We start from the raw sequence: 14,352 nt of genomic DNA on the forward strand, positions 1-14,352 counted from the left end.
TAAACATGACGTTTTACAGATGAGTTCTCTGATTACCTGACTAGTGACGTTTTATATTTGTTCCGTTACCAGTCTACAGATGAAACGGCCGTTTCAAAAGGGGCGGAGAAGGGGGTGGCTTTTGAGTAGCCTCTACCAGTTCGCTGGAAAATACTAGAAATTGGCCCCAAAAGACAGAAAACACACCAGGGAGTTAGATGGCAGAAGAGTACAGTTTGCGACCTAAGACCAGGCCAACACTCCTTAGCCATAGTCCCCTATTAGGTCTCCTACTAGGTCTGGTAGAGACTAGCTTTTGAGGCCTACGCCAACTTTCATGTCGAATAACGCATGAACGGATTATGCTAGAGCCACCTTTTTTATTCAATAAGGTAACATGAAAAATACAAATAAAAGTAAAAAGACGCCAAAAAGTTGGCTGAAAACGTTTTCTAATTGATATTTAAGTCTGCCAATATGAATGGGAGTTGAGAAAATGGAAATCAAGTTCGATAACAGATCCCCTACAGACATTCTTATGAACTGCAGCGGGACTTTTGATATCTCGTGTTCTGGGCAGGCTGTGGTTGTGATTTTACAGTCACGGTTATAGTTATTGCTGTGCAATTAAGTAATATAATGCAGCATCAATTCATACTCACGTATATTCTATATATCATATTGATACTGTTATTTCAATTGATTGTTTCTTAAGGATTTATTTGTACATGCCTCTCCTGGTGAATGCATCTTATTCTCAAATCCGTTAATCTATTTCCCCGGAAGCCTGCTTGTCAATACTAATATGTTTGTTCATATGTTGTTTTAAATAGTGTTTTAGTGCAGCATCATAGTTACACTGATCGTTAGGGAAGCCGTAGAAGCAGTGGAACAAAACTAAGGTACATTTCTGCATTCAGGAATATGAGCTTGATGGGATGTCTTGATGCAGGCTGTATACTACACTCCGTCGCAGTCTTCGAACGGGGCTGGCTTTATTGGTGATAATGGTGGGGTGGGGGGGGGGGGGGGGTCGCGATTTTTAACGTGGGCTTGGTTCTCTTGTGCCAGGAAAGGGAGTTTGCCGTGATAGTGATTTTTCGGGACGGGGCAGAATCGCTATCATGGCAAACTACCTTGCACAGCAAACTCCCTTCCTCGGCAAACTCCCTTTCCCGGCACAAGAGAACCCAGCCACATTGAAAACCACCATTACTAACAATAAAACCAGCCCCGTTCGAAGACTGCAACGGAGTCTAAGACTGGTTTATGTCCGAGAAGAAAAGAGCAACATGGATTGAAAGCTTGTTTGAACCACATTTCTATTCGGCAAAACCTTTCACAGAGGAATGTATTGCAATTATTCATATAATTCCATTAACGGACACATCTATATAATCATGATATTGTTATCATGAAACATTAGAGTAGGAGAAGTACCGTTTTCTATTACTCTCCTTACCTCACCTCACCGGTCCCATAGCCTCACCGGCCGTAGGGGCAGCACATCCATCAACATAAGTTTTCTATTACAGTGATAGAAAAATCCACAACAAAGACTAGAAATCCATTTGACCACCGAAGACAATTTTCGTGTTACGACATTCTAGTATTCATCCACTATAGCAGATAAACAACATCAAATCTAAAAATAAGTAGTAATAGTGAAAAGGTTTAGTTAAAAACACTACTGTTTTTAATTCATTAATTCAATGCTACAGAGGTTTCTCTTCCACAGTACTAGTGCCTACTGCTAAATTGGCTACCGCTAATAGTTTGCGCTATTTAAAACTAAGACTAGTTTGGACTGACTTAAAGCAAGAAGTATTTAATGAAAGAAAATTACTTATTGAACGCACTTCAAATATTAGGACGCTGGATTAATCAAGACCGTTTTCAGATTATCTAATTTTCTACGGGTAGGTGGGTACCCAATAGCCGGGTGTACAGAAAGTGCGAAATGAAAGGAAATGGAACGGAATATGAAGAGCAACAGTCTCCACTCGCATGTAGATAGCTTCTCTGCAGAGGGAAAACACCTGACAACTAGAGGTTATTGGTTTAAGCTAGCTGTGCCGCTGGCCAAATCTACAGTCTCACCATCGGAAGCAGTATTACCAGAGCCAGTGAACAGCTTTAAAGCACGGTTGCGTTTGTGCTGGGTGAAGAAAAAGTGCTGTGAGTGACAAGAGGGTGACAACACATGCTGTCAAGACTGATTCACCTTGGAATCATCATCATCGATAAAGATTCACATTTTTTTCACTATGGCCAAAATGATGGATTCTCCTGTCGATGTCGATGGATGAGTAGGCAAGCAGCCAGTCACTTGCCAATGTGGCTAAACTAAACTAATTAACCAACACTGAAATTGATTGGGGCCCGGGATGATTTCAGTGTTGGTAAGTTAAAATTTAGTTTATCCATAATGTTATGTTCTATGTATAATTTCGTGCTAAACTTCACATTTTCATCCTGACGAACATCTTGTCGAGGAGAGAGGGGAAGATGGCGCCGATGGTGACCACGGTCCAGCAGAAGGATGCTGGGTAATAGATCTCTCGCGCTCGGGTCGCCCCGCCGCGGATGATGGCCCGAGCCGTCTGGTCAATGGGCGTGGCTCTCTTCAGTCTCTTCCGTCCTTTCTCCGTTTTCTGGAAGACATGAAAATACTAATCTCCAAGCAGATCTTTCAGTAACATAAGATCAAAACCTGTCAGAGGAGTGAAGCCGGTCTAGGAGTAAGTATGCTATCGGTGCCCGTTTGACTCCCCTAGGCCGGCTATACTCCTTTGTCAGATTTGACACTATCCGTGGCACCGTAGGATCTGCTTGGAGATTAGAAAATACTAGTATGCCACGGTTTAAACTCATGAAAATTGTGATGTATTTTGGGTTACATGTTCAAAATCAAAAGCCCCTGAGACATAAACAAATCACATCTGGACATGTACATGGCGGTACCAAGTATGGCCTCGATACTGAGGCACAGTTTGGGGCCTATGGCGATTTCTATGGTTAAGGCCACAAGGTGTGGCTAATCGTTTGAGCGATTTTCACGCAATGTTACAGGGGTATTAGGACGGGACGTTATGAAAGTACAATGAACCTGTAAATACTGCACATGCCATGGGTTCTCCTCTGTCACAACCAGAGGGAGAATAGCTCTTTAGTGAGCCAAACTGGATCGAAATTCCTTTCCTTAAAGTTTCCTTTCATTTCCTTACCAGAGAAAAATTAATGATATTCAGCATGCTAATGTTCCATCATCATAATTCATTGCATTTCTGCCATTTTTCTACCATAGCATATTTCTGTTGCGACATTATCGTACCTGCAGTCTCTCAATGACCGCCGGTGTCTTGGTGAAGCCCATGATGGCCAGAGTGACGGAGACGTCGTGCCCGGCTCTCAGTAACTCCAGACGGAGGCAGCTGAAGAACCCGTCCACACCGAACTTCAGAGCCGCCTCCCAGTGCATGTTGGGCACCGGGACCTTTCCTGTAGGTGGAGTTCATCCGTCAATAGTTACATCCGATTGGTATATGTCACTGAATAACAACATTTTTAGCACAGAACATTCTCCTACGTAGAGGGACAACCGTCGTTATATGCTCCTACTGGCTGGTCAAGTCAATGAGTTTCTACGACAGATTCATCCCTGCTGTAGGAGAATGACATAACATAGAACCAACGTTTCGGTGACCGTCTGTCACCTTCCCAAAGGCAAGTCTGTCTGGTTCAGATTGCACTGCAACATAGGTGTCGCTGCTTACAGATATAGATGCGGACCCAAACGTTAAGTATTTACATATATAGTCATAGATAGTTAATGTGGTGTTTACATTGGATTGGTTTCACTTTTTACTTCACAGAGAATACAATTTGCGGCGTCGTGTGTGGCGTAACTGGTAGTGTTGGGTTCCGAACCTAGAGTCCCAAGTTCGATACCCGCCGCGCCGTGCCCCCGACGTTGTGCCCTTGGGAAAGGCACTTAACACGACCTTCCTCACTTCGCCTAGGTATAAAAATGGGTACCTGATCATGACTTCGGTCGGGGAGGTACTTTGACCTTCTGTCTGTACTTTTATGTGGCAATGTTAAATTAAGTTACTAAACTTGAGTGCACTACCACATTGTCCTTGTCTGTCAGAAAACGAATATAGAATATAATTAGCACCGTTTTTGTTTACAATAACAAGTTTTTATACCTTTAAAAAATCTGTACTAAATAAATGGACTAAATCATCAAGTCTTACCTACAGGTCCCGTCACGACCACGATACTCCCCTTGCTCTCCTTCAGAAGAGGCAGGGCCAGCGTCGCCAGCCGGACGTAACCAATGAAGTTGATCTTCATGACGTCTTCCAAGAATTCCATGTTGGGATCCTCGTCCCAAGACTTCTCCGCGAAATCTTCGTGGATGCTCTTGACGTTCGACCCTCCGTGGTTCAGGATCAGGTAGTCAAGACGCCCTGAAATCGAAAAGTTCTTCAATTGGTTACCAAGTGTCATTTTTTTTCTTTTCAGGAAGTATTACAGGTTCGCGATGGCGAAACCTGTTTTGAATCCGTCGGCATTGCTAATCTCCAAGCAGATCCGACAGTAGCATAAGATAGTATTCAAAAGCTGCCAGAGGAGTGAAGCCGGCCTAGGAGTGTGTTTGGCTACCGGTGTTGATAGCCTTTCTTCAAGCCGACTGAGGGCAGATTCCCAGTGGCTGATGACTCCCTTTGACCAGCTGTACTCCATAGCCAGCTTTGATACTATCTTATGCCACTGGTAAATCTGCCTGAAGATTAGGCAATAGGCATTGTCAGGTACCGCTATTTTGGGATTCAGCTGTTACTCGTTTCTGGTGCCATCTTGATTACAGTCTTTGGGGAATCTTTGGGTCAGTCGCCCTAGTTCCAAGAATGCAGCACCATCATGGATAACTAGTCTGAAATGCAACTGTCAGTAACTGTTTAGGTACTGACTGTCCTATTCCAATACTGATAGTATTTGCTACCGGCATCCATCCACAGCCAAGCTGCTGACTTTCACAGACACTTCGCCATAGCAGAACAGAAAAGATTACCTTCTGGCGAATGTAAAAACAACAGTTTTCTTATCGAATTTCTCCTTGGCTGTTTGAATGGTTCTCTCACAGTCCTCCGCCTTCCCCATGTCCCCGGCCACGTAGTGCGCCTCCTGAGCACCAAGGGACTTTGCCTTCGCTACAACCTGGGGAATCATTATCCTGATAAAACTTTGTACTTTTACAGAAAAAAAACATTTGATCATAAAGACTATCCCTATTCTACACAACGACAGGTGTCACCATCTTGGGATTCTGCCACCTTTCTGTCGCTATCTTCTCTCAGGTATAGATGTAGCCTAGATTGTTCAAGGTCTGCAGTACAATATGATTTGCTGCAGTACTTGAAGAATAGCTTCCTGATATGAATGGCACTTAATGTAAATTGTCATGCCTACAGATTATGTCACCCACTTTGCAAGTTGATACACCTACTTATTCTACAAATCATGAACTCCATTGCTGGGAAAGCTGTCTTTATCGTGATTAATACTTGTACATGTCGCGCATGCGTGTTCACCTCCTTCAGCCTGTTCTCCCTCCTGGCTGTGATGAGGATCTTTGCTCCCAGCCGGGCGTACTGGTACGCCACCTCTTCGCCGATACCGGTACTGCAGCCCGTGATGACGACTGTGGCTCCTCGCAATTTCTCTGCAAAGACGATGAAAGTTGTCCTCACTACTTGCTATCATATGACTCTATGTTTGATACATGTACAGCTAAACACTACTAGTAGTTACCGACCATGACCTTACGATACTTTTTGCATTTTGCCGCCTTAGCGGCAAAATGCCCTGAGACCAGAATAGTCGCCGTTGTGATGAACGGACCTGTTCAATCCATGCCAAACATTTCTATACCTGTTAAAACAGTGATTTTTTCATCATGTTCGCACTGGCGCAGTGGTTAAAGTTTACGCATTCTAAACCAATGCACCCGGTTCGAATCCGGGGAGATAGATTTTTTTTTTCTTTTTTACACCATTAAAATACTAATTTTTACATCCATTTGGCCACACCAATTTATTTCTTTGGTTAACGGATTCGCCGCTTCGTTTTTTTGCCGAATAGAAATAAAAATTAAAAAAAACAACTTAAAAATGCCCCGCAACAGAGCTCACTCAAAAACAGGCAGTGTAGTGAAATTTGCTGCAGTTCACGCAAATCTTAACAGGTGGCGTCTAGATCTAGATTCAGGCACATGCATATGTGAATCTCTCCATGCGCCAATATCAGGTTTAGTTACTCTGTTCTATTTATATGACATTCTAATAACTAGAAAAAAACGTTCACGCACGCAAACATTGGCAAAATGCCAGCTTTTTTAAAAGCACTTGTTTTAATTCATAATACAGCTGTGATCTTTGATTCAAAGCACCAAAAATGTAAGGTTTACCTAAACAAATGATGACAAAAACCATGAAGCGACTGACAGCGGACTGAATTTGCGTTGTCCTAGCCTAAGATTTTGAATGTTTGTCTTTTCTTTTCTTAATTACATCCCTACCTTAAGTCCATACCTTAACATGTCCTAGTTATCAGAAGGCATATCCCGCATATATGTCAAGACTAGAGTGACTAGATGCATGACGAAGAAGTAGAAACTTACCAGGATCAAAGTCATCCCTGGTCCAGTAGAAACCGAGTCCCACCGCTGCCAAGCCTGCTGGAAGACTGGCCAAAGCTAAATGACAAACGGTAAAGGTTTAGCACCGGTCAGTGGGAACATGGGGTGACTTCGAAGGGAATGCTTGCAGGAAGTAGAGTTCAGAAATTGATTACGCAGGTATGACAGGACGTTTGGACTCTCAACCATTGCAACCAACTTCTGTTAGATAAATTATAAAACTGATACTAACAGTTACTTAATTTATATCCATATGAAATAAAACTATCCGCTATAAAATGGGGCATTCCACCTACGCTATTAGCACGTGTTATCAGAGGGAGCACCCCGTCAATGATTCACTTTATGTTAGTTCACAAATTATGTAAGCCCGTATGTATGTAACACCTAATTTGAACAAGAGTGTACGACTTCGCTTTGAGTTGACAGAACGCGCAATGAATTTCAAAGACAGAGGACTTTTCTTCGCCTATGTTTTTTTCTTGCTTTTAAGCCATACTTTTTACATATTACAAGGTGTACACATAACTGGGCACTCCGTGAACGCCGTCTACGGGAAATGGGGTCCGACTTACAGGTTAAATATAAACAGGGCAAATATAACGTTGCGTCCGCACGTGTGAAATGCAGGTCAGGTCTAAAGCTTAGCCCTTGTTCCCAAGCGTCATAACTTGGCATTCTGTTATATACTGAGATGTATCGTTGTCTCTGTGAATGGCCAAGTTTGTCCTCACCGTGATTTGTTCAAAAATCAATATTAATTTTTAGGGCTTGGGTCATCAAAAAAGGGGCAGTTGCATATCCATCATCACGTGTACAGGTCACAGCAAAAATATCAAAGTAGGGCATAAAGTACGCAGTCTTGAACTATATGACGTACTACATTAGATTAAGACAATTTTGGTGAGCTAATGGTACTGTAATCTATGATGAATTTTACCGTAGTTTCCGGAGACCCCGAGCCCCACTGCAGCCACCACCGCCGCCAGACTGCCCCACACCAGCCTGGACATGGTGAATGGTATGTACTGATCAACTGGACAGGAAAAGTACAAGCAGACATCAGAGCATGCGCAGATATGGCACCGCGCGGTACGTCTTCTAATAGCACTAGATGAGAATTCTAATTGCCAGAAAACTAGGTTCCAGAAAGGTACGAATAGGTGACCCCATTTAATGTCTTCAATTTTCAATTGCTGCCCTATGAGATCCAGTGGGAAAATGCATTAGACAGAATTACTGAGAAATTTACATACTAGTACAAGGATAAAACAAGAAATCCACAAAAACAAAGCAGAAAGATGTTAAAGAGGAATGAAAGCTTCGATTTGACGTGTTTATGACTGTGTTTTTTTTTTTTTTTACACATGCCCCAAAGATGGCTCCAGATCTTTGCCTTAATGATGTCCCTTCCCAGACACGTGCCACGTGGACAATTTCTAGTAGCGTCCGGGCCGGTAGTGATCATTTGACGACGGTAGGCCGGGAGTTGGACTTTGATCCCCATTCTCTTTTACTGGACAGATCTATCATTAGATAGGTGATGCGGTGCCTCCGCCTTGGTAAACAATGGCTGAGGTCGCTGGGGTTACACACGCCGCAAAAGCCATTGGCAGTGGTATGAAATTTCAAAACCAAGAGCATCAATATAAGGTTACTACAAATACTATGTTTGATATATTTTCATGTACAAACAGATAAACAAACAAACAAACCACTCAAAGTCGCAAGTTCTCTCCTTTGATGGCGTGAAAAAAACGCTAGGGGCTGTAGTACAGCTCTAAATCGCTTGGCGGCGCTGTAGCTCTACCTCACATCACCAGCATCATCACTATGGCGGGTCTTTACAAAATTTCGGAAGTTCCTGACTGAAGAAAACTGATAAAAACATGTCGCTGTCCACTCAGCAGGGCGATGACGAAGACAACAACATCCTCGTGGCTAAAGTGGACAACGCCAGGAACATCTCCAACATTCTCAAAGCCATTCATTTTCGAGACGTAGGAAAAAGTTGCGATGATCTTGTAGTGGGGAGGGGGGCATTTTCTCGGCGTGTAAAATATTATATTATGTGCATGCAACTTGTAGCTCAAGAATGTAGAACATGACTGTGTGATTAGAACTAAGGAATGGACATATTATAATTGATAAAGAACAGACGACAATAGGCATACGTTATTCAGAAAAGTATCTTGTTAACTCTTGAAAAATAGTGTTGTGTTTTGACCAGACATATACGATATATTGGGGTCATACTGTATTTATACTAGAAACGTTACTGACATGATCATATGGATGACATCCTTTGAGAACCTACAAAACAACATGCAAAAAAATCAAGCAAAAAGTTGGTATCACCTGGTCACGAAAGTGGTCACGAAGGCTTGAACAAATGATATTTTTACTACTAGTACTTTCCAAGCAGAGGTTAGTCTCCGGTTGTTTTTTAACGTTTTTTTTTTAGTCGTTTTTATCGGGCTTTCTATTTTTTTTTTAACGTTATATCTTGCTTTGTCAAAACCTACTTCAAGAAAAATGACCAAATAGAAAGCCTGATAAAAACGACTAAAAAAACGTTTGAAAAAACAGCCGGAGCCTAACCTCTGCTCAAGGAGAGTAATTTATATAGCATCGTGGAACCTATTTTGGGAAACAGAGGAAAATGTATGTGTACACAGATGTCATCCATACTAGTAGATAAAATCAACTTGGCACTAACCCCTGGAAATATGAACTGTCTGCCTTCATGACCTCTGACCTTATGACAAATTTCCCAGACTGCCACAGTGTTTGCGTCGTCCAATGGGCTGAAGGTGACGGTGGAAGAGTCCAAGTGTGTCCAGGCCAACGCCTTCATCCAGGCGGGCGTGTTCCAGGAGTACGCCATCCGCCAGGACTCCGCAACCTTCAAGGTCAACCTCACCGTACTGCTGGTAAGGTCACGCAGGGTCAAGGTCATGTGCATCATCATCCGCAATCTGAACCATTAGTTGAATCTATGCATATATTCTTTTTGTGGAATGCTCGACACTTGGGGTGGGTACCAGTACAAAACCGTTTCTTTTTTGTACCAGTTTTTCTTGGACCAGTCCAGAAAAAACGGACCTGAAAAAAATCAGTACACCAGATGTTGGACCGATTAGAAAATCAACAGATTATACTGGCAAGCCTGCACATGATTTGGGGCTTACAGGTCCAAGAAATTAATAAGAGTGAAGTAGAGGATAGTTGACAGAGTTATATTCTAATTCTTGAGCCAAGTGGGCAGGATGGTTAAACATTTATGACTGAATGAATACACAGATCATAAAGTATTCAATGTGCAAAGTGTATGTTTACAACAAAATCAGTACTAGTACTTAAATGATGTTTTATCATGATTGGTATTCTTTTTCTTACATTCTTTGCCACTTAAGGCATAAATTTGTTCATTCTGCAGCTGTTTTTATACAATTTTGCAGTATTGTTGGACATTTTTTTCAGTAATGTACATTGTGCAAAAATTGTTGGGCACATGGATGTCATTGGTATACCGTACTTATGACCTAACCAGGATGATGCTTGTTTCCAGGAGTGTTTGACCATATTTGGCAGTAGTTCAGCACCAGGAATGAACACTGCTCTTAAGATGTGCTATGCTGGATACGGCTCTCCTCTGCAGTTATTGTGAGTACAGATTTCATATTGATAACATTTTCTTTCTCACTGAATCAGGCCAAATTGACTTGATCCCTTTTATCCTGGATCCCATCCCTCTCCTCCTACCACCTTTTATCTCCCCAACCAAAATCAGGTCAACCAAAATCAGGTACCCATTCTTACTCCTGGGTAGAGTGAGGAAAGTTGTGTTAAGTGCCTGTCCTAAGGGCACAAGATCGGTAGCATGACAGGATCCAAACCCAGGACCTTTGGGTTTTGGCCAAACACCCTGTGCACAGTTATGCCAAACGAACCCACAGTTTTGAGGCATACTAGTATTTATCAGCCTGGGTCCCAGCCATTTTAGCTATAGTATGCTCGACCTCTCCCTGTTTCCCATGGGGTGAACTATTTGGCCCATGAGTAACAGAAAGAAGTCACTAAAGCTAAAGTGTACTATTCCATTTACCCCAATTTTCTTTTACTATCAGGTTAGAAGAGGGAGGCGTACTGACTGACTGCAGTATCAAAACAATGGAGCCAGATGAGATGTTAGATTTCGGCTTCTCCAGCGCCAATGTGGAAAACAAAGTTATCATGAAGGTAGGTTGTTCTTTTTCATATCTACTTCCTATCAATGTTGACTATCGCCATTTCTGTACTTTATTAGCTTATATTTCAATTAATACTGTTTCAAAATGCACTGCATGCATTAAATCAACTGTACCCCTAACTCCTTCCCTTACACCAGTCCGAGTGTTTAAGAGAAGCGTGGAGTGAACTGGACATGACCAGTGACGTTCTACCAATGTCTAACAGTAACTGTACCCCTAACTCCTTCCCTTACACCAGTCCGAGTGTTTAAGAGAAGCGTGGAGTGAACCGGACATGACCAGTGACGTTCTACCAATGTCTAGCAGTAACTGTACCCCTAACTCCTTCCCTACTCCAGTCCAAGTGTCTAAGAGAAGCGTGGAGTGAACTGGACATGACCAGTGACGTTCTACCAATGTCTAACAGTAACTGTACCCCTAACTCCTTCCCTACTCCAGTCCGAGTGTCTAAGAGAAGCGTGGAGTGAACTGGACATGACCAGTGACGTTCTACAGATCTTGATGTCTCCAGACAAACCTTACTTCAGACTCTCTACCTTCGGATATGCAGGCAGCATTCATGTAAGTTCCAACAAAGTTCTGGTAGCAGCTGTATTGCCCATTCTCCTATGCAGAGACATCCAATGGCACCAGCAAACTCCCTCTTGTCTACTCTGCTGTCTCAACCGTCACCATCATAAGCTGGAACTGATGGTGACGGTTGAGATAGCAGAATACAGACAAGAGGCAATTTCAGTTCAGTTCAGTTTTATTTGAGTCCAACTTGCACGTGCACTGTACAGACAGGCACGTGAAATCTGTTGGCCCACAAGGGCGCTGCACATTTGCTGACGCTGTTGAATGAATGAATGAATGAACTTTATTGCACAACATTTGTACATGGTACAATTGTAAGGCAACAGTAACAAGTCAATTAATACAATGATACTCGTCTAAGTTCTATAACTACATACAAATATAGTATACAAATGTGAACATAAATGGCGTATTGACATAGTGTAATATGCAAGTTTAACAAGTTGGTCTGTTACTGTACAATAGATTCTCTCTTTTTTAGAGCATTACAAATGTATTGGCCTAAATACGAAGATATGTAGTCTGGACATGACATAAGTAGATTGAAAGTACATGTGTTTGTCTTTGGTAAAGATGTCTCTGTGTAGGAGAATGGTATTACTTTACTAGTAAGTAGCTTCTTTCCTCGACATTTTCGATTAGAAATTAGGCAGCAATCAATATGAAAAGTTTAAGAGAAGGACTGTGAGAGACTTGAATGTGTATTTGAAATTGTACTTGCCGTTTTTTTATACAGGCTGACTACCCAAAGGACTCAGATATGGTGGAGTCTTTCCAGTGTGAGCAGACTCAGACTAACAGGTAGGGGACATTTGCCTTGTACATAGTTGTTGTAGTGCCTGTTGTAGTAGTTTACTATAACAGTTTATTTTCAAAACAATATGTGTAGTGAAACAGTAACAAATAGGCTGGTAGATGTGCCAGCCTGTAATCTATTAACTTACAAATTCTTTTTCATTTTGTTGAATGAAAGGAATTGCTATCAAATACAGCAGAGGAGCTCTAAATTACAGCCAGATAAAGATGAATTATCAATGATTAAGTTATTACATTGATGAAGGTTAGACATCCAGGTAATAAGATATGCCAAAAAGCAGTTACTCAAGCAATTGATTTTTGATTTCCAAAATCATATCCAGTTGCTTGAGTAACTGCTTTTTAGCGAAAGTCATTACAAGTGGTCCAGCCAGCCAGCCACAGACTTGTGCCTGCAATACTGATGTCTTTCACTAGAGGGCATTTATGATCTTTGTCTATCATATGTAGGTACAAGCTGTCCCTCCTGAAGCCGTCGGTCAAGGCCCTGTCTCTGTCCTGTAAGATCTCCATCCGAACTGACCACCGAGGATTCCTCTCGCTCCAGTATATGGTCAGGAACGAGGACGGACAAGTTTCCTTTGTAGAGTACTATGTGAGTATTTTAGAGTACTATGTGGTATTTCAGTTTTCTTAATTCTCTCTCATTCAGTCATTTAATCACTCACTCACTCACTTGCATACACTTAATTCATAACCCCATGTTTTTGAAGAGCCAACGTTTCAATGATTACCTGTCATCTTCTTCAAGGCAAAAATGACTGCCAGCAGATCAAGTTCACTTTGCAAAGTTGCGTGCTGTTCCCTAGCCGGCTATATTCCTCTGGCCGGCTTACTCCTCTATTTGTTCCATTTCTACGTTTTTCCAGCAACCCGGAGTCTGGTAGAGACTAACTTTGCACTGCAGCTAGGTGATATTGCAGTATCAAATGTAAAGTACTGTCACATGTACAGCTATTGTTAAACAACAATGAGATAATGCAGTTCCAAACATTATGTATTGAATAGTTAAGCTTCATCTAGTCCTGAGTTATTTTGTATCCTGTAGTTTATTTCAACCTCTGATTTTATTTGTTTGTTTTTCAGTGCTGTCCAGATGAAGATGTGGAGGAATAATTTGTGTGAAAACTTTAAAAAAATGATTGAACCAAAGTCGGTTATTGCAACCCTTAGGAAACTCTCTCATGATCGCAATGCCTGGCAGTAGCGGACCAACATCACTGTTTCCACTTTTAAAACTGCTGTAGAGGGGAAAAGATAGAAAGAAAGGACTCCAAACTACTAGACTTCCATACTTCAGGATTAGAGTGGCTGTCCACCATTCTCTAAACTGAAATTTAGATCTTGGTAATGACTATCATACATGATACTTTTGTATGTATGAAGTAAAACATCTAGTTTTGTTCTTGTTTGTTCCCTGTCACCATAGTTGTAAATAGCTCTGCATTCCTTTTATGTATGTACCGAACGGGAACCTGACTCATAAAAGCATTTAGTTTCAGTTCCAAAAACTAAAGTAAGTGTAAATAAATAACATTCTTGATATAAACATGTGTTTATAGGAGGAAAATGCTTGCTTCTTTATTTTCCTAATAAAAGTTGATAAGCATAGTTAACAACAATCTTTGGTGAATATGATAGATGATAGTTGGTAATAGGTAAGATCAATCCTCCATCTACAAAGTAGTAACATAAAAGGTGTTCATCAATATATTGTAGTGATCTTTTTATAAAAATGTACACTTTCAGAGCTCGAAATACTTTTTTCTGCATACCTGCACTGGTGCAGGTAACATTGAAAATTACCTGCACCAGACAAATTTTACCTGCACCACTTTGAATTTAAGAACTATGGATCAAACTTAAATTGTTCAGGAACTATTGCTATCTTTTATAATTTATTGGTGGAAACAGTTGGTGCAATAACAATCCATATACACCTGCATCATAGGACATTTATGTATAAAACCCAGTACATTCACCAGTGCAGGTTAGGTGCAGGTAGACACCAGAAATACCTGC

At 41.5% G+C, this 14,352-nt stretch overlaps 2 protein-coding genes across 2 annotated transcripts; one reads left to right on the top strand and one right to left on the bottom strand.

Moving 5' to 3' along the window:
- Window positions 1-1,678: 1,678 nt before the first annotated feature.
- On the bottom strand, window positions 1,679-7,741 carry LOC118425277 (hydroxysteroid 11-beta-dehydrogenase 1-like protein). Its single transcript, XM_035834074.1, has 7 exons — window positions 7,626-7,741; window positions 6,668-6,742; window positions 5,580-5,710; window positions 5,094-5,205; window positions 4,239-4,454; window positions 3,314-3,480; window positions 1,679-2,633 (listed from the first exon to the last, which is right to left on the bottom strand). The coding sequence occupies exons 1-7, from the start codon at window positions 7,696-7,698 to the stop codon at window positions 2,442-2,444; spliced, it is 966 nt and encodes a 321-aa protein (XP_035689967.1). The 5' UTR covers window positions 7,699-7,741; the 3' UTR covers window positions 1,679-2,441.
- Window positions 7,742-8,483: 742 nt separating this feature from the next.
- LOC118426589 (cell cycle checkpoint protein RAD1-like) lies at window positions 8,484-13,458 on the top strand. The gene is made up of 8 exons (XM_035836079.1): window positions 8,484-8,685; window positions 9,463-9,618; window positions 10,257-10,351; window positions 10,816-10,927; window positions 11,377-11,499; window positions 12,251-12,315; window positions 12,781-12,925; window positions 13,417-13,458. Exons 1-8 carry the CDS (start codon window positions 8,575-8,577, stop codon window positions 13,444-13,446), a joined length of 837 nt encoding a protein of 278 aa, XP_035691972.1. The 5' UTR covers window positions 8,484-8,574; the 3' UTR covers window positions 13,447-13,458.
- Window positions 13,459-14,352: the final 894 nt, after the last annotated feature.

The sequence above is a fragment of the Branchiostoma floridae genome, chromosome 11, assembly GCF_000003815.2.
Source record: "Branchiostoma floridae strain S238N-H82 chromosome 11, Bfl_VNyyK, whole genome shotgun sequence".
Taxonomy (NCBI): Eukaryota; Metazoa; Chordata; class Leptocardii; order Amphioxiformes; family Branchiostomatidae; genus Branchiostoma; species Branchiostoma floridae.